Below are 20,746 nucleotides of genomic sequence, written 5' to 3' on the forward strand. Positions count from 1 at the left end.
ATAATGTTCATAATATATTTAGTAAGTATAAAACAGTAATTTGATTATTTCTCATACGAAATAGGTTATATTAAATACAGCTTTTATGATTTTGTGCATAAAATAGTTATTAAGACTTAATTAAAAAACTGCGAAGAATTTTTATTATAATCAGTTAATCTGACCATTGCTGAAAATTTCCATTTTTAATAAGTGCTAAATGACAAACCTCTAATTCATTAGGAAATATGATCACAAAAAGATAACATTTATAATCTTGTAAAGCAGGGTCGATTTATCAAATAATGAAAAATAACAAACATAAATAAATGGTATCACAGATTTAAATCCATATATTTAAAGGAATATCATCAAATAATTATAACTTCATTAGTTTTCTACTTATGAAAGCTTAATATATTTACAGCTAATCTGTTTATTAAAGATCACATTTCATTTGCTTTTTTAATTAGAATGCTGGAAATAGTAATTATTTAATTCGATTTCTTTGTAATAAAACTTGCAGTAAACATTTTAAGGAATATGTTGAAGAGATAATACATAATTCTATAGCCTTAATCACTGTTTAACACGATTAAAAATTCTAATCCCTTTCAGGAGAATTTGGATACTATTATTGGATATTATTATCTGTCTTACATATTTCTAAACAATACTATAAACCACTAAAATTGAGGTAGTTTTTATTTCTTAAGCAAGAAATATTTTAAATTTTTAAAAATGTTAAGATAAAGCAGATTGCTTCATGTAGAACTTCTATTTATAGGTGTATGTGATGACTACAATTCTTATGGCTCTTTTGTTCAAGTTATTCTGCTCTGCAAAACGCTAAATACTTCTTAAAAGGATACTAATTTTAGCACTCTTCTTAGAAGTTTGACAAAATTTTTACTAGATAGAGTTTTGCATTTATTTACAATATTTAAAAGTTCCTACTATAAGTCAATATTTTAACATAATAATTTTTTCTTATGTTATTAAAGCACTCTTAAGACAATTTATATGCTTTATTGCCTTGTTGAGTCTATATTTAGAGCCAGAACTATGCAGAGTATAATTTTTTTGAAGCACAGCCTAAAACTCAATCTCAATTTTAAAAAAAAAATCAAGAAAAAAAATGAGTCTCTATTTCTTTAAATATATTTAAAATCTATTCAATAATATTAGAAAAAAATTCGAAAAATAACTATGAATAGCAAAAAATAGTAAAGAAATTTATTATAGTCTTAATGAAGTTTTTTTATAAAATGGTTTATATAAAATTTAAATGACCTTTATAGTCATGGTTGAAATTTTCGACCTGAAACCAACAGTATACTATTAGCTAAAAAATGAAGGCAAGCAAATAATTTGAATAAATTTCAGATTAGTAAATACTGATTATCAGAAATAACTGTTAGTTAAATATCAATAAATCATAAAAAAAATGGTGAATGAATAGATAATAAACAAAAGTAATGAAATTATAAGAGATTAATAAGATATTGTGGCTAAAATATATTCAAAGTAAAATTATTGTGCTTTCAAAACAAACTCTGAGTTTTAGAGACATAAGAAAAATTTAAATAATTATACAAGAAATAATTTTCCAAAATAAATTATTAGAAAAATAAATAAAATAATTTATTATAAAAATAAGTTACTTAAGAACGAATACATAGTATGACAATACATGAAATAAATAAGCTTACACAAATGAATAAATACTACGATTTAACTAAAGACAGTGAACTTCTGCACTTAGGACAGCAAGCTTCAGATAATTTTGTTGATTTTCGATGCCTACCACATCTGCAAGTTAACAAGAAATAAAGAAGCAAAATAAAATATTAAAAAATAGTTCTTAGATTACATGAAAATGGAAACAACTAACTGTTCAAAATGCAAGGAATCACTTTTTGGACATGCACTATTTATATTAATTTAACATCATAAATACCAAAGATTGAAAAACTAACCAAAAAAATCAATTGACTGTAAAAAAATCTTAAAATTTTTATGTTAGCTCGATAAAATTTTTTACATGCCTGAGCATTTCCTCAATTACTTAATAATAAAAACATATGAATGTACCAATAATTATCCTATCGGAAAAAAATAACATTAACATGTCTACAACAACACTTTTAATTTAAGTATAAATCAGAAGCAATAAGAGTTGTTATCAAAGAAGTATAAGACATTATTAATAAGGAAGAAAAATACAAATAAACATTGATGGATTAAAATGCAGAGCATTGGTGCCAACAAAGAAGTAATATTATCAAATTAAATTAAATAATTATAAGCTCTTATCAAGCATAATAAAATTCCTTTTTTTCCTTCTTCGGTGACATCTATTTGCACCACCTGCCCTCTAGGCAATTTTCGTTAAAATGACGTTAGTATTTCTGAATGAATATTAATTAACAAGTCAGGTCAGGCATGCAAGAATAAAATTATACATGCTCAATAAGAATTTTTACATGCTCTGGGAAAGCAAGAGTAAAAATATATACTAGATAAGAATTTTTGCATGTCCTGTGCATGCACGGGTAAAAATACCTGTCAGTTTAGAATTATTTTTCTTGGCTATGCCTACCAATATATTTTTAAAGCTCTGATAAATATATGAAAAAAAGAATCAGGATTTTTTGTTCCACAAATAAAATTATTATTTACGATAGAAACTAAATAGTGACCTTCAAAACAGTCTTTTTAATTAAGCAATAGGTTCTATTTCAAAAAATAAAGTCCTTACATTTAAACCCTTATGGGTGCCAACCAAACCTAAATTTACAAAACTTTGCTCATTTATTTCATAAAAAAATGTTAGATAATAGCAAAAGATTTATGAAAAATTTGATTTTATTTCACGGGTACAATTATTTTGTTATACAAAGTATTAGACTTTTTGTGAACTTAATTTTGTTTACAAAATATTATAAACTTTGTGCCTCTTAGACTATTAATCTATTCTTGAGAGAAGAAAATTTTTATTTTACATTCACATATTTAAATCTATGACACATAATTTAATTATTTAATAATTATAATCAATAAATACTTATGAAATTTTAAATATTTATAAATAAAGCCAAAAGGCAATTTAAAAACAAAAAACAACTACTTTTCAATGTCTTTTCAATTAAGAGCAAACTGAATTAAAGAGAAATATTGTGTATTTAAATCTATAACACATAATTTAATTATTTATTAAATATAATCAATAAACATTTATGAAATTTTAAATATTTGTAAATAAAGTCACAAGACAATTTTAAAGAACTACTACTTTTCAATGCCTTATCAATTAAGAGCAAACTAAACTAAAGAGAAATATAGCATATTTAAATCTATAAGACATAATTTAATTATTTATTAATTATAATCAATAAATATTTATGAAATTTTAAATATTTATAAATAAAGTAAAACGACAATTTAAAAAAAAATAAATTATTTCAATGTCATATCAATTAAGAGCAAAATAAATTAAAAAGAAATATTACTCACTTCCATTCACAATTTTTACACTGGTAATAGTAAGGATATGAGAGATCATAACTGTGACAACGTTGGGGCATTTCAATATCAGGAAAAACTAAACTGCATCGTACAGCCCTGACAGAAATGATATACTTTAATTTTCTTCTATTAATTTTCATAAATACATTTTACATACGTTTGCATTATCTCAAACAACAAAATGACTGGATTAAAATGTGAATTATTACAAATGATTTATGTTTACTTAGTAATTAAGTAATCAACAATATAAATATATACATATATTAATAACGCACATTTCCTTCATAACTTGTATATATTTAATTACGTACAACTGTTTAAATATGATATGTAAGATTAGTCAGTTGAAAAAAGTAGCAAAATTATATAGTGCTTAACTAAGTCTTATATAAATATATGAAGGACAAAAGTAAAGGAGCGAAGACCATTAATGTACCAAGGGGTTTTGGGACATGTATCTACCTATTAAGGGTAAATAACAAATTAAAAAACATTGAATATAAAGATCAAAGATTATTTATTTTGAAAGTTATTTATAAAAGACAATTTCTTAAAGAATTTAAAATCCTTTAAAGAATGTTAATAGTTAAAAATATTTAACCACAATCTAACCATAACAATAAAATGTTATGAGATAAATTTCATTTCATTTCTGTTAACACCAAAATATGATGCAAATTATAAAAAAAAATCTAGAATAGACTTTAGTTCTTTTCTTGGAAGAAAAGGAGTTTTGCGTTCCATTTAGTTAGTATTGTATGTAATTTAAAGATATCAAACATTTATTACATAAAACAAATTGATGAGTGCTACCAAATGTTCAAATTCCTACACAATCAACGTATGATATCCAACTTGATTAAAAATAAGTGACTTCCAGCTATTGGTATAAAATACTGTTACTCACGTTTCCATGTACACTGCACTATAAATAGCAATAAATTTATTTAAAAATTTCATAATGAATAAATTAACATAATACCATGCTTTCCATAAAGGACCATGGTTCTCTCCAGGAACTTGACTAATCAAAAACACTGCAGCATGGCACATTTCATGCAGTAGAGTGTCTCTTAATCTTTCTGAAGAAAAAAAAATTTTAAAAAAAACACAAGGTCGCTAAAATTAGCAAAGAATCAAACTGCGGACACTAGTACTGGGCAATGCATCAGAAAATATCAATATGTAATCATCACCAATCTGATGTGTAGATTGGCCATAGCATCGTAGCATCGAAAAATAAAACCGAGATACATAGTGTTCCCGATGCATTGTTGATATCAACGTCCACGCACGCATAATGCAACACATGTTTCATCAATGGCTCATCGCGAGCACTTCTCCCAACAATGAAATTGATGACTGCATGCTCGTGCGAAGAGCCTTTTCCTTTTTTTTATAATTGATAGTAATGAATTAAATTTAAGGTGAGGATGGAGTGACTGGGAAAATTAAGTGAATTTTAGCGTCAGCTGTTCCTGAGTTTTCAATCTTACTCAATTCATCAAAGTTTTAATTTATCCGTTTATGAAGACTTTTATAAATGATCTCAATGTGCATTTTAATTTTGATTTTGATATTTATAATTACTGGCATAGTATGAAAAGAGAAATCAAAAATCAATTATAAAGCAGTTAAATACTACAATTCCAAAAGAAAGTTGCGCAATGCAGCAGAAATTCCATAAGGAAATTGAAACCAATAGAAAATTTTAAAGAAGAAAACAATGAAAATAATAATGACAGCCGAAGCTGACGTCGTCAGGGGGTACCAGCCCCAGAAGTCATAAAGACGCAAAACCTTTTCTATCTATTACAGAAAGATGTGCTTTGGTTTTACAAAGGTATATTTTTAAGTGCGTTTTTTTAACATTGTTTTCTTTTTGTAATTAGCTTACATATTTTACTTTTGTATTCTTTTTTTTTCCTCTCTTCCTGGACTTTTTGCAAAACCATTGGGGTACAGAGAGAGCAAATTTTAGACATTTGTTGTGCTCTCTCAATAGAAAAGGCTTGAGTTTTTATGACTTCCCAGCTGGTACCCCCTGACGACGTCAGCTTCAGTTGCGATTATTATTTTCTTCTCTAAAATTTTCTATTGGCATAGACTAACATAGGCAGCAGCAAACTAATTCTTGCACAAGTTAATTAAATTTTTTTTATTTTCAATGTATCATGTCACTATTTTGATTTATTGATTTTTTTAAAAAAATATACAACTTATTGTTGATAACTAGATGAACTTATAGCATTTTTTGTAAGGTAACTGAGGATTGAGTTTATTACAAAAATATAATAGCCTCATTTTATCAATCAAAAAGTGCAATAATTCGAAATTACACAAAATCAAATGTAAAATATTCGCAAGGATACATCGCAATGCCAAAATCTTAACATCGCCCAGTGCTAGTGAACACTATTCAATAGTTTATCTAGTAATAATGTAATCTAGTAATAATAATGTTAAGTCAGAGGGGGAAATTTCAGTTCTAAAGATACTAGTCTAACTGAAATTTTTACAGTCATGAAAGATATGAACTTTTAAAATGTTAACAGAAGTATGAATAGCTTTTAAATGACTGAAGTAAAAAAAAAGTAAAAAATTCAAAAACAAAACATATTTATAGTAATTATACTACTAGATCAAAATAAAGTTGCCTTAAGGTTTCACTGTTCTAGAAGCAATAGAACATTAATGAGTATTTCTTTTATAGTTGGAGAGAGGAAGATATATTAAGATATATTTTACAAATATGGATTTTTAAATTTAAATTAGAACTAAATTTACAATCTGCACACTCTAAAATCAAACTTTTTTTAAAAAATAAAAATGAGCTATCATTAAAAAGAAAAACTATAAACAATACTGGTAATTAAAAATGTATATAAATAAAATATTATACTAAAATAAACTATTTTTCCAATAAAGAATTACCAAATGATGTCAGAACTTTAGAGGCTAAAATAATTTTGCATCTAATAAAGCAACCTCCTTTTTTAATTCCTTGAGTTTTTCCAGCAGTAGTTCGCAAATCAACTGACCACTCTAATTCCATATCTTCAGGGAGCTATGTAAAGAAAATGTAATGAAAAAAATACATCATACTCAAATTTCTCAAACAAAAAGTACTTTTTAGATTTGTGTAAAATTTAAAAATTATCTTCTAATAAAACTTATTTTGTATTTGTCGCTTACTTTCTCATTTATTTCCCACAACATTTATTTTCCCAATGAAAAAGTTTTTTTTCGTTATTCAGTGGCCTCTATACAGTAAATTAGTATAAATAGTAAAGTAATATATAGCGTAATTACAGTAAAGTCATGTTATTATAGACTTGAAAAAAGATACTAAAATTTTTGTGATATGAGAAGTTAGGAATAATAAAAATCGAATAGTTTTTTAAGAATTTAAATAAAATAATATTTTTACTGACACATTAAAAATTGTATAACATGTATTAACATCAAAAAGCATTTATTTCAAATATGAATATATTTGCTTTTTCATTTTATTTTACATTTTGCTACAAGTCATCTTCTCTTCATCTTCCTTTTGTGGTATATCTATAGTTGCTTTAACCTTCTTTAATATTTTTGATTTTTCCTTATCGTCACATACTAAAATACTTTTTGTCTACAATGTATACAATGTTTTGCCTTCCTCATAAATATCAGTTTCTTTTAGATTCATTAAACTTGCACAATCTTTCTTAATTTATGAGAAGATATTATGTATACTGTATACATACACATACATCTTGCACGCTTACTTCTTTAGGAATAAATCGTTCAAGGCAATTTTGTCTTCAAGTATAGTCATCTCTTTTGTATGAGGGTTTTAAGAAATGATTCATTAAATTGTTTATCTCAATTTTTTTGAGAATTTAGAATTTAAACAAAGCATTTTAAATTCTACAGAAATGTAAACAATGTCTTGTTGATCAAAAATATTGCATGAAATCAAAAGTGCCATTGAATTGTATTTGGCAAAAAAAAGTCATTTTCTAGTTTTCTATTTTATACATAATTTTTTTTTCTGAACATCAAAAAAAAAAAAGCTTCCATATATGTAAATGCATATAAAGATTAAAATATATTGAATCAGAAGCTTTTGCTTTAAATTTAATTTCTGAACAAATAAATGAGTTCTTTTATGGGAAAAAAAATAAACGTTTGTCTCTAAATTGAAAGGAAAAAAGTGATATATTATAAGTTAATTAAAAAATAAATTGAGAAATAACTAGAAAACTGTAGTTTCCTTAATATTAATTTTAAATAAATTTATAAGATTTTTTTAACTATAGAATGAGGAAAAACAAATAAAATTATTAGGCAGTAATTATTCATTTTACACTGAGATATTTAAAAATAGAAAAGAAAACTAATTAACCAAAAATTGAGTATTGCCAATGCAAACAAATAAAAAAATTTTTAAAAAAATTATTAAATTAGAAGATATAGAAATATAATAAAGAAATATAACGTTTAAAAATCAATTGAGCATTACTTTTAAATCAAAAATGTTTTCATTGAAGACTTTATACAGTTTCTTAGCACCAACAACACGCTTTTCGACAAAGTTATTTCTCAATTTATTTTCTATTTTCTGCAGCATATGAAGACTAGAAGCTCTTTTTTCATCAATACAATGATTATTCGATGTATCTAAAATAAAATATTTTTAGGCATTAACACAAATTGACTTAACATAAGTGACTTATCAACAAACAAAAGCATAGATGACATTGATTTAGAATTAATATAAAAATTGACAAAGATAATGAGATATTTTATCCCATTAGATAAAAATGTAAAACTAGAAACATACTTAAAAGAAATTAATACAAAAAGATTTTTCAAAAAAAGTGAACTCTGATAAGATTTAGAGAAAAAACTATATTATTCACGATCTTTTTTTTCTTTATTTACTTTCTTTCTTTTTTTCTTTTTTTTTTGTTGTTATTCATTTGAAACTTTCATTCAAAAGCCTTTTAATTTTAAAATGAATTAATTTTTTTCTTTCTTTTTCATACAAAATAAACTCTAGAATAAAAATCAAATACATACATTATTTATTCTCTTTAAAATCAGATTTAGAGAAATAAAAATCTGATTTAATCTTCAAAAAGCTTTAGAGGAAAACTACTTACAATTTTAATTACAAATAATTTCAAATAGAGCAAAAGGGAGAAGATGAGGCAATTTAGGAGAAAGAAAATCATTAGAACAATTACAAAACTATCACTACTCATAAAAATTGTCAAATTTTCTAAAAAAACAAGTTCAGAATTACAATAAACATTGAATATAACTTGTTATTTAAAAGTGAGTTACAAAAGTCTTTAGCAATTGAAGATTTATCACTTCTTGATTAGATATATACATCTAATATGACCACATTTTTAAAACTAACAGTCAGGACAAATCATTGATGAGAGTCAGGGTGGAAATTCCAATTTTTTTGTAAGTTTTTACACTACAGAAAAATGTTTTCACACGAGAATAATAAATTTGATGTAAGAAACCTACTTTCTTCCAATTTATATATTTTACATAATCATTGCAATTGTTTTTAAATTTAGAAATAACACAATAATTAATAAAAGATTAAAAATTTAGATAGCAATGAAACTGCTCCTAAAGTGTTGGAAAAAATTCGTTCATTTTTGTTTGTTGAGCAAAACTTCAATGGAAAAGCAGGACGGGACAGTGAAACAAAAAGCAAGACCTCTGGTCACATTAGACACATCTAGAAAATTCATTAGCCATCTTTATTAGAACTTTTTGGTTTGTCTAGTATATGATAACTTACAATCATTTAAAAAGAATAGAATTGTTGCTTTATTTTTAAAGATTGTGAATTTCTGATTTAAAAAAAAAAATTCATTAATGGATTTGAAAATAACTTAAAAATTTGATCTCTTTGAAATACTGGAAATTTTTTAAATATAATGGGAAGCAAATCACAGTAAATAAAAAGTTTCCCTAATAGTAAATAAAAAATTTTAAAAGAATTATTTTTAAACACTATAATTACCTTGAACTTCTGATGTTGTGCTTTGCGATTGTTGAATTTCACATGCGGCTGAATTTTTCTTCAAGAGAGACGAAGCAGATTTTGCTCTGTTAAAAATATAAACAAAAATTTTAACTTCCACTTAAAAAGAAAAAGATTTATTTGTGTAATTAGATAGGAAAAAAATTTATAGTTATTTCTTACCAGTAATTTAAAATATTATATACAAATTTCTTCATGAAAGAGTAAAAATACTTTTTCCCAAAATTTTAAATAGATATATAAATATGTGGACTTAGTATACATACAGTACTCCAGACAAGTATGAACCAATAACGGCTATTGCCAACAAAAAAAAATGGATAATTTAAAATTGCAATAAAGGTTGAAAAAGAATGACTTTACTCAAGATACATTGAAAATTATTATAGATAGACAACCTAAATACTAAAGAATTTAAAAAAATCTTATTTTTTTGACATCCACACCAAGTGATCAACTGACCTCTTAATGCACTAATTTGTATGCACTATTTGCATTTTAGCACAACAATAATACTGTGATGCTAGAACTGTAATGATATAGTAGCACATAATATTTTTAACAGTGGTAACAAGTTAATTCTTTGACTCTAGATGATTCATAATGCCAAAATATACAAGTACAGGACTTTGCACTATTGGGCTTACAGGTCTGTAAAAAAATAACCCAACTATTCTTCAAGTCAGTTATGCTCAAATATTTGGGGTAATAGCTACTACTGGTACTGTGGTTGGTACTAGTCAATGAATTAATTAAGCACCACTGGTATCAATAATAATTTGACAACTTTTTTACTGTGCCGAGAAATCGAATAGCACTGAAAGACATTATTAATTTCCAAAATGGATAGCAAAAAAACATATGAAAAGCTTGTAAAAATGAATATATGAAAGATTATAAATATTACACATTAATATAATGCTTTTCCTTTAAAAAAAAAAAAATATTTTTATCACGTCCTTCAAATGTGTTTAAAAACAATTATGTTGAAAATTTTAAAAAATTCATTAAATACCTTTTAAAACATTTTCAACTGTCTAATTGTAATATACTAATGAAAAATCTATTGTGAGTTTTAGAAATTTACCTTTTAACATTAAATCAAGTATTAAAATTAAGCACACTTAAACAATATGTTTTATTTTTAAGTACCTTTTCTTATATACAATCAAATTCAAAGGCCGGGATAGCCAGGTCGGTAGGGCGCTGGGCCCGTGTCCGAGTTCATGGGTTCGAACCCCGCCGGCCGAAGACTCCCCGTGTAGTAAAGTGACAGATGCAAGTTAAATCAGTGGAGTCGCAAAAGTCCTCCATGTTCCCATAACAAATCAATACCTCTGGGTGTACTGGATTGGAGATCGATCATTCTCTGATTCAGGTCAAAATTACGATCTGTGGATGAATGAATGGGTTCGCCTTATAAACAGGTATGGCGTACGATGTGGCAAAGTCGAATTCTTGGCCATAGATGGCGCCACTGAAAAACAAGAATCGCACACTCTGCCTTAAATTTGCTCTGTTTCACCTAGCAGGCTTTCCCGTGTAGCAAATGGCATTGGAACCAACCAACCAAATTCAACCTTTTAAATTTTGTCTTTTGAAACAAATTCATAGATCTCTTAATTTGAATGTTTTTAAATTACCCCATGAAGTGAAATTAATAAAAAGTTGGCTGTATTCAAAAATAATAAAAACATTTATAAAGAGATACATTACCTTTCCTCAGGAAGTTTAGAGAGCTCACTTTTTACTCCCCCTAAAACTAAAGAAAATAAGCATTTCAAACATACATTCAAAACTAGCAATACTCTAATGACACTGAGCTCTTATGTTTCTGATTTTTTTTTCTACAAATTAAACCAAAAAATTTTGTTACAAATTTTTTTTAACTTTTTGTGTTGCAATGCACAGTGTATGCGAATACATTTCATTAAAAGGATATCAGATGGTCATCCTTTTAGCAAAAGAATTGAAAGAAACACCTCTTAATCAATGAGTTCATAAATAATACTCCCTATGAGTCTTTCTCAGCCAACAATCAATTTTATCTCAAGCAAGTCACATTTCTCCTTTTTTTATCTTGTAGAAGCCCTACAATCATATTAACAACTTGCTCATACTCAGTATCTTACAATCCATTATTTTTTAACAATGCATCGTTTTGTGGGACTCCATACTAAAATTAACATACTAGTTGTAATCATGAATCTTATACTAACAATACCTTTCTTTGTCAGTTCTATATGTTACATTGTTATTTGTTTGTTTACATTTTTATTTTCTGGAGTTAATAATTTAAGATTAAATATTAATTAAAATCATTTGAGATTCATTTCATTTTTTTATTTGAGAAAGGAATGAAAAAACGACTTACACTCAGAATATTTTTTTACATAAAAACTTTCAATACTATATTTCATTCAAACTTAAAACAAAACATAAAAACATATTCATTATGCATGAATTCAGTATTATGAATGCACACAAAATTATAAAATCCGAAATATGTAAGAATTTAAACAGCTGTGCTATTCTATATAACAGAAAACACAGTTTGATCAAAAGAAATCATTATTTCATAGATTAATGAAGCTTAAACTTTATACAAATTTAGATATTTTTCGGTTAGCCGGGTGCTAAGAAATTCAACTATTTTTTTTTTACTTTTTTATTTTACTTAATTTTTTTGTTAATGTTCATTTTGTTCAGGAACTAAAAAATTAATAAAATATTAAAACAGTGGAGGAAAAAAAAGTTGGCGAAGAAGCTAATTTTTTTGCAAACTTTTCACATGCTACTGGCTAACCAAAAAGTGCCCAAATTCAATTATGCTTTAATCACAATGTAAATACATTAAAAATATGGAAAAAAATTTAAAGCATTAGGAAAATGAATTCAAAAGTGAGTAAATAAATTAATGTTTACTTGTAATACTTACATTTCATAAATTCAGTATCTGCATTACTATCTGCAGAAAGAGCTGACCCATTCCTAGAAACAAAAAAACAGAACAGTAAAAAACAGAAAAATTCTCAAAAAACTTAAATAAGAAATAAAACTTAACTATTATGTTCAGATTTGATTTTAAACTAATAAAGAGTTACATTCAAAAATTGAAGAAGAAAAAATATTCATGAATTCAAAGATATATTTACCTCTCTTCAGAATTTTCAGGGAGCTTATTTTTAATTCCTTCTAAAACTAGAAAAAGAAAAATTAAGCATCTTTAAAATCTTTTCAAAATATTAAATACACAATAATATGACAATAATATGACAATAAAATGAATAACATCTAAACATACAACAATCAATAAACTTCTTTTGCTTTTACAAAAATAAAATAACTTTTACATGTTTATCAGGCAGAGTTACATATTATAGCAAGAAAAAATTTCATTTAAAAGTTATGAGAAAATGAACAAATGTGCAAGGCATTCATTAAGGCCTATTTATTATTAAAAAGACAGATATATTTAAAATATAGTTAATACTTATTGTTATGTTTTTTATAATGATAATATTATATTAATTTGTAAACACTATTATTAATATTATGAATAAAACAATATTCTATGTATTTATGTATTTCAGAATGAATGTATAAGAAAAAATTAGGGATCGTCATTATAAATTTTTAAAGACAATTTACAAATCAGAGCTTTTTAAAAACAAAAAACAGACATTTTGTGAATGCAAATTTAAAAAAAAAATTAATAAATAAATTACTTCAGCACTAAGAAACAACACAATTAAGATATTTTTAAAATCTAAATGATGACCTACAGATAATTAATTTCTTTTTAATTGATAATTTTTAAAACAATTTATATTAAAATACTTACTAGAAATTTTAGAATATAAAAATTATAGTATACATCCAGGTTTTGGTCATTTTGAAATTACCATAAAATATTAATTCTAAATAACTGTTTTAAGTATAAAAAAATTTTAACATGCTGTTGCTCAAATGAACAAACAATTATAAGTTATTATCACTATAAACTCATAAAATTATGAAATTCTCACAATACTACTAACAGGGTTGGCAAGATTTTGCCGCAGGTGGAAAAAACCATGGTAAATACCGGTAAAAACCGTCCTGGCAAAAACAGGTTTTTGCCAACTAAAGTGGCAAAAACCTATATTTTCCAAGATGAGAGGACAAAAACACATTTTTGATACAAAATTATTCCTAAAATTGAAATATATACTATGAATATAAATAATTACAAAAAAATTTATCAAAACTATTTTTCCATAATTAAATGATAATGTATCATTTTAGTAGTATAAAACATTATTGATTGGAAAATTTGTGATTATTCTCTTTTTTCCAGTGAAATGAACTTATTTCAAATTAATACAAATATAATTTAAAGCATAAAATATCTATCAACATGTGTAGTTAATTATTGTACAAATAATAATTTTTTATAATAAATAATAGTATTATACAAATAATAATATTTATTTGTAAAAAAACATTTATTTTAGGATTCTAAAATGAAAAGAGATCAAAAACTTTCAATCTTTTAAAAATTATTACCCTTAGGTATATTAATTATTAATATGTTAAAAATAATTTTTTCATGTAATGTATCAAAATTATTATTCCTTATGATTGATTTAAATTTGTTTAAAGTATTTTGTAATAATATTTAATCAGCAATTTAGATAATTTGGTTTTTGCCGGTTTTTACCAGTTTTTGCCGGTTTTTACCAGGTTTTTGCCACTGTCCTGGCAAAAACCCCTTTTTGCCGGCAAAAACTCCAACCCTGACTACTAAGTACAGAATTAAAGAACAGTTACACGAAAATATTCAAACACAAGTATGTAATTTAGGACCCAAACATTTAAAAGAAAATAAATAAATAAATAATAATAAATAAATAAATAATAATAAATAAATAAATAGTTACGTTAAGATTATTTTTTAAAAAAAGTGCACAAAAATAAATGCACAACAAATCTATTAGAGCTCATTTTGCAAAATATATAAAAATGAACTTCATTAAGGGAATTTGTTAAATTCAGAATCAAGATTTAAACACAAAGAGAAATACACAGCACAAATTTAAGAAACTTATATTAAATAAATATTTTTTTTAAAAAAATTAATTATAAAAAAAAGTAAATAATGCATATTTAAAGAAAGCTTACCTTTTGAGAATTTGAATTTCTCATTAGCACTATTGTCCTCAGAAGAAGCTGATTCATTTCTAGAAAACAAAATAAATATGAATAAAACAAACAATTTCGTGAAGAACTAAAAAAAATACAACTTTTTCAAACAAAAATAATAAAAATAATTAAAGTAAAATTCTGATAATATAGGTATTTACAATTTACATTATTATTATTTTTTTCAAGATAAAAGAATAATCCCCCTACATTTCATATACCCTTTACTTAATGCATAAATGCTTACTATTCAATCACAGAAAACAATTCCTTTCAAAACATATTACTTCTACAATAAACTTTGAAATGAATTGTTAATCATGGAAACATTACTTATGTTCACTTCAAAATATATGAAATTGACTATTGCTTGGTGGTATATTTCTACATCTAAATTTTCTGCAAATAAAAGTTGTTCTAAAAAATATATATCTATAAATATTTTTTAATGCATGTATTTTACAATATTGACTTAATTTGTAACTTCAAAATACCAATCCTTAACACTTTAGCTTTAGAGCCTCGGAACTGAATTATTTCTAATGTTTTACAAGATTTTTGATAATCACAAATGTTCTGCGAGTATCGCCAAACAAAGGTTGCTAGTTGAATTATTTCCATTTCTTTTCTTTTAAATGATGATTAATTGCAAATATGAATTGAAAAACAAGGAATATTAATTAGTTTAACTTCAAAATATATTTTTGAATTACAACATAATAGAACAAAAAACATAGTAACAGCAAACAAATAAGTATGGAAAATTAATTTTTCTCTAAACATATTTTCTTTTGAGGATACTTAGTTGTGAGACATATGTTTCAATTTTGAGCACTTTTAGCTTAAGGGCTTTAAAGTATGAATGCACAACCCTCGGCCCAAAGTCAGATGGGACGCTTAAATGGTTTATGTGCAGCCTTCGTTTTCAAGCTAGAAAAGAAATTTTAAAAAAAATCTGCAGAAATTTTTTTTAATCATTCTTCAAACTAAGTTCAATATTTATTTTTAAAATGACATACAAACAATAGCAGAAACATTTTAAAATGCAAAACTATCAATTCAAGTTATAAAAGAATAAAAAATTTTGTCTTCCAGATTTTTATTAAAATAATTTTTTTTTAACCATAACACATTGAAAACAAGTGTAGTTTTAAGATTTATTTTATTATCCCCTGAAATCACTTACAGCCTAAAAGAGGTTCTGCTGATAAAGTATGTAATTTTTGTCAGTACTTACAAATGAAAAAAATTTCCAAGATATAAGGTTTTAATAAATAAATGGAAATTAAAACTTAATATAATTTTTTAGACTACAAATATTTATAATTAGCTATGAATACTAACTAGTTTCTCAAAAAATGAAAAATCCAAAATTATATCACCAAAAAACAAAAAAACATTTAAGGAAAATAAAATATAGTTTTTTTATTTACAAATAGCATCAAAATGTGGAGTACTGAAATTTATAATTTTTGTTTTTATCAATATACACGTTTTTGTTTCTTTTTAAAGTAATAGGAAACTTTGAAAGTAATTATAAAGAAAAAATTGCTCTTTATACTTACAAAAGATTCTTTATAGTTATAAAAATAGAATCAACAATTACATACATATACATTTAACACATAGTAGTATCAACAATTTAATCTCAATAATGAAAATGGAATAATAAAATAAAAGATACCTATTAAGAGATAGACTTTCCAAATTTTTCCTAGTTTTGTTTAAAACTGAAAAATATAATACATCATATCAGACATGTTTTCAAACAAAAAATTCAAAACCTGTATATTTTATATTTAAAAAAAAAATTTATAAACATTCATTTCAATTTCAAGCAATTGATCAATAATTATTTAAAAAAAACTCAATCTAAAACTAACAAAATAATGTATAAAATATTTCTAAGATTAAGTTTTATAATATAGAAAGAGAAAAATAAATTGTAATGTATTAAGGTAAATTAATTTATAAAGATACAACACAAGTTCCTACATTACATAAAAATACAATGTAAATCATAGTTTTTACTAAACAGAAGGAAATTCCCACTGTAAAATTTTCAAATTAAGCACTTTCTATTTTTTTTGCTTCATAATTTGAAAACATACTTAACAATCTTTACTGATGCTGAAACTCACAAAACCAAGACAAAAGAACATATTTTAGATTGATGCACAAACCAAACAGACTTTAGAAATTGTAAGAGTTATTTTAAATTTAGTTTTCCATTCTTAAATTTAGTTTTATTAAGTTTTTCATACTTATTCAAACTATCCACAGGCCTCTCAATTTGTATAATTGGAATTACTCCCTTTTTTGAAAAGGCACCCTAAGTGGAAATAAGAAGAAGGCATATTGTATGATTAAAATCATAAATTCACATACATTTTGCTTAAGCTTCTTACTTATTAACTATCAAACTTTTGAACTTAACTTAAGCCTTGCCCAAAACAAGTACTTTTCCAGCACAAACTTTTGCATTAATCCTCTGTGCGTTAGTTATGGCTTTTTCTGAACTTTTAGCAGCAAGCTTTCCTGTGTGGTTTCCCCCATGTTATTCAATGGCAGCGTAAGCCATAGCAGTGAAATTTCTGCAAAATTTAACCCCAGGACTCAATACTTAGAGTGTTAAATTTACCATGACAAGAAACCTCTCTTTTTTTTTTAACCTTAAACTTTAATCGATGCATCAGAATAAAATTAATTGAATTCGGGACTATCAGACTACAAAATTTTTTTTTCTACCAGCCACTCAATATCTTCACAAGCAAATTCATTTCGCACTTTTCAATCTTTATTACCAAAATCAATATAGTTTGTCTAAAGTAAGAAATCCCCATGCCATTCGTCTGGACCCGTGGCGGTGACTATGGTGATGAGGTATAACTATTTCAAGTAAGGGTGTGGGGTCATTGTTTAGGACAGGTTTTTGTTCGGGTAGGCAAGAGAAAGGGAATTTTTTTTCTTCGTATATTGAGTTAGCCCTAGAGTGAAATTAGTACCCTTCCTGAAATGCGCTATTCTTGTTTCTATACCAACAGGCCTGAGACTTTGTGGCGGGAGGAGTTCTTACTGTAGACAAACTATAGTTTTCTTATCACTAGCCAACCCTGAAGGAAGACTTATTTCTATTAATCTTCCTTCAATGGTCTAAATACTCATTACAAAAACAATTGAAATCTTTTGAACAAATAAATAATATAATTTTTTGCTTTTGTTACTATGCAACAATGCATAAAAGAAAAAATTTATTTGTTACTTTTAAAACCATTATTTACAAGTCCTTATTTTTGAAATATTGAATAAAAAATTTTAAATTACATTTTTATTAAAGGGCATTATTTTTGTATTTTTCATATTTACTCTTCATTAAAATAAATCAACAATACTTTGCTAATTTATTGAGGCTAGACATCTTTTGTCAAAAGTTATTTTATAAATTGGCTCAATAATTAAAAAAACCAATAGTTCTCTATACTAAAATAGGTAAATTTGCTATTACAGCTTTTATTTTTTTAAATTTCAGAGTTTAAGAAACATCTTTATTTAACAAGAGGATTGCTTTGAATCCTACATGCTCAGAACAAATGACTTAAACTATGCATGTATATTTCTGAAGTATGCCATAAGATGTCTCTTTTTTGTCTGTTTGTGAATAACAAAAAAACTTTTAATTTTCTAAGTTTACTAACAAACTCAATAGGAGGTATTACTAAACACAACAATATTAAAAAAATTTAATCATTTATACAGATAATTAACTTTATAAAGTAAGGAAACTTACATTTATTGAATTCGTCATCATTATAAAAATTTTCATCATCAAATACATCATCCCATCTGTGAAGAAAATGCAAATATTTCAAAATCTGTTTTAAGTCATCATAAAATTTTTGACACATAATGCAAAACAAAAACAAAGAAGGAATTAAGTGCCCTTTATTAATAAAATTATAATAGTACAAAACAATATTAAAACAATACTGTATTAGTAAAAAGAAAATAATAAGTGCTTCAATCAAGGTTCAATCAAGTGCTTCAATCAAGGTTCAATCAAGTGCTTCAATATTTATCACTCAAAACCTAATTATTCAGATATGCACATAAACTTTCACATAGTTAAAAATACTCACAAAAAATAATAATAAAAATTATAAATAATAAAAATAATTAATAAACACAATATTAAAAGTGTAAAAATTTACAAACCTTACAAAAAAACATAAATACTTTTTGGTTGGCTGGGCGCAAGCAAAAAGTCGCCAAAAAATGTCGACTTTAGCCAATTTTTTTTTTCTTTAAAAACTGAACAAAAAGGATTTTCACCAAAAAAAAATTTTATAAATTAAAAAATTTAAAAAATACACAAAAAAATTGTTGAATTTCTTTAAGCCTGCTAAACTGATAAGTACCAAAGATAATGTTTTGCTAATTTTTTTGAATTCATTAAAATTCATAACTATTTCACACACTTTCCGTTCAGCCAACACATTTGTATGAGTAAGAAAAAGAAAAACAGCTTTGGCAATAAATTAAATCAATTAATAGCCAATGCATGGATAGCAAATCAAAAACTAAGTTAAGATATACATGGCATTTTTGATTTCTTGGTCGTCGGATCTGTTGATTGTGGGCTTGGCCTTGCAGCGTATCGTAATCTGTCGAGCCAACTACATTCGCCAAGATGCCAAATAAATTTTAAACTTGCAAAAATTTAAAAAAAAAAAACATGTAGATCTTTGCCCGGGATGACTAGGAGTTAAACCTTTCCAGTTGGTCCCCTTCTGAGACACTTTTTTTCTCAGTTTCTTGAAGGCAGCTGCCCGGGAGTTGCAAAGACTTGGAGATTATTCTGCCACAGATTACAACATGGAAATCTGTACAATCAGTCATCTCTGGAATTCGACATACACTTCTTCAATAAAATTCTATGATAGCAAGCTTAAAATCCAATAGTAGTTTGTGTGACAGATCACAACGGAAATATACCAGATTTTCTAACTGTTTCAAGTTACTATATTTAGAGCGGAAAAGGGGTTTTTCATCTGGTGATTGGATTTTAAAAATAGCTCTGGAATGGAAGAGAAAAAAATTATTATCATCAATAAACGTTATCTACCTGTGGTTAAGCTTAAGCAAGTATTTTTAAAGAACAGGTGCTGTTAATTTTTTACTCTTATGTGTTCTTTTGAAAGTTACATTAAGACGTGAATTGTTTGCTTTGCTAAAGTAGTATACCCTTGTTATTCTTTAACTTGTATCAAAAGAGGTCTATGCTTCAATAATTGAAATACTCTTTAATTTATATTATTAAGGCTCATTTTCTAGGGGGGAAATATTAAACTTAAAAATAAAAAATAAATTATTCTATTATAAAATATTGGTTCACCATACATATATTCATATTCATCTTTCAAAAATGATTCATGATCCATATTTCGTTGTTCAGTGGTAAATTGCAACAAATCAGCTACAAATTTAGCGGGAGCAGGTTGGTTGGTTTGACGAATTGATGGATTGATATATTTTCAAATTGTATCCGGTTGCCTATTTTTGTTCTTCCACTTTCCCCCTAAAACGCTCAGTGGTGCTCTTTTTTAGCGGTCGCAACAGTTGAGTACGCCATCTGGGGAAAAAATCAGTTCCATGTCCTGACTCCTTCAGATTTCCTCTCCTCCTCTTCTCAGTTGTACGAAAGAATGATCGTGTAAAGCTAAACACAAATGGCGCTACTAGGGGATAAAATTCATCGTAAGACTTAAAGTTTACTACTTCCAATTGATTTTTATGATTAAACTTGAATAATGGTTCCAGGGCCTGATTACCGAAAAGGCACATGAAGCAAGTGCTTCCCCTGTAAAATTCTAGGGGGGCCCCAAACGACTGAAATTAAGGGCCCAATTTCTTATTTTTGAAAATGCACTAGTGACTTATAACTGCACTAGTGAACGTTCATTTTCTGTATTGAAAAGAATAAAAAATCGGTGGAGA

General features: G+C 25.7%; 1 protein-coding gene across 2 annotated transcripts; it reads right to left on the minus strand.

The window, feature by feature from the left end:
* Positions 1-1,598: 1,598 nt before the first annotated feature.
* On the minus strand, positions 1,599-20,300 carry LOC107448741 (uncharacterized). 2 transcript variants are annotated; one of them, XM_087166078.1, is made up of 13 exons: positions 20,157-20,300; positions 18,540-18,596; positions 16,437-16,482; positions 14,732-14,790; positions 12,724-12,769; positions 12,507-12,559; positions 11,285-11,330; positions 9,548-9,633; positions 8,018-8,175; positions 6,445-6,577; positions 4,493-4,592; positions 3,496-3,603; positions 1,599-1,791 (listed from the first exon to the last, which is right to left on the minus strand). In XM_087166078.1, exons 1-13 carry the CDS (start codon positions 20,188-20,190, stop codon positions 1,707-1,709), a joined length of 1,011 nt encoding a protein of 336 aa, XP_087022204.1. In that variant the 5' UTR covers positions 20,191-20,300; the 3' UTR covers positions 1,599-1,706. The 2 variants fall into 2 exon arrangements, with proteins under 2 accessions (XP_087022204.1, XP_042898797.3); XM_043042863.3 differs by having other exon boundaries at positions 18,540-18,595; positions 20,150-20,299.
* Between the last annotated feature and the right edge of the window lie 446 nt (positions 20,301-20,746).

Source organism: Parasteatoda tepidariorum, chromosome 6 (genome assembly GCF_982258835.1).
Source record: "Parasteatoda tepidariorum strain Cologne lab strain chromosome 6, Ptep-v5.0, whole genome shotgun sequence".
NCBI classification, from domain to species: domain Eukaryota; kingdom Metazoa; phylum Arthropoda; class Arachnida; order Araneae; family Theridiidae; genus Parasteatoda; species Parasteatoda tepidariorum.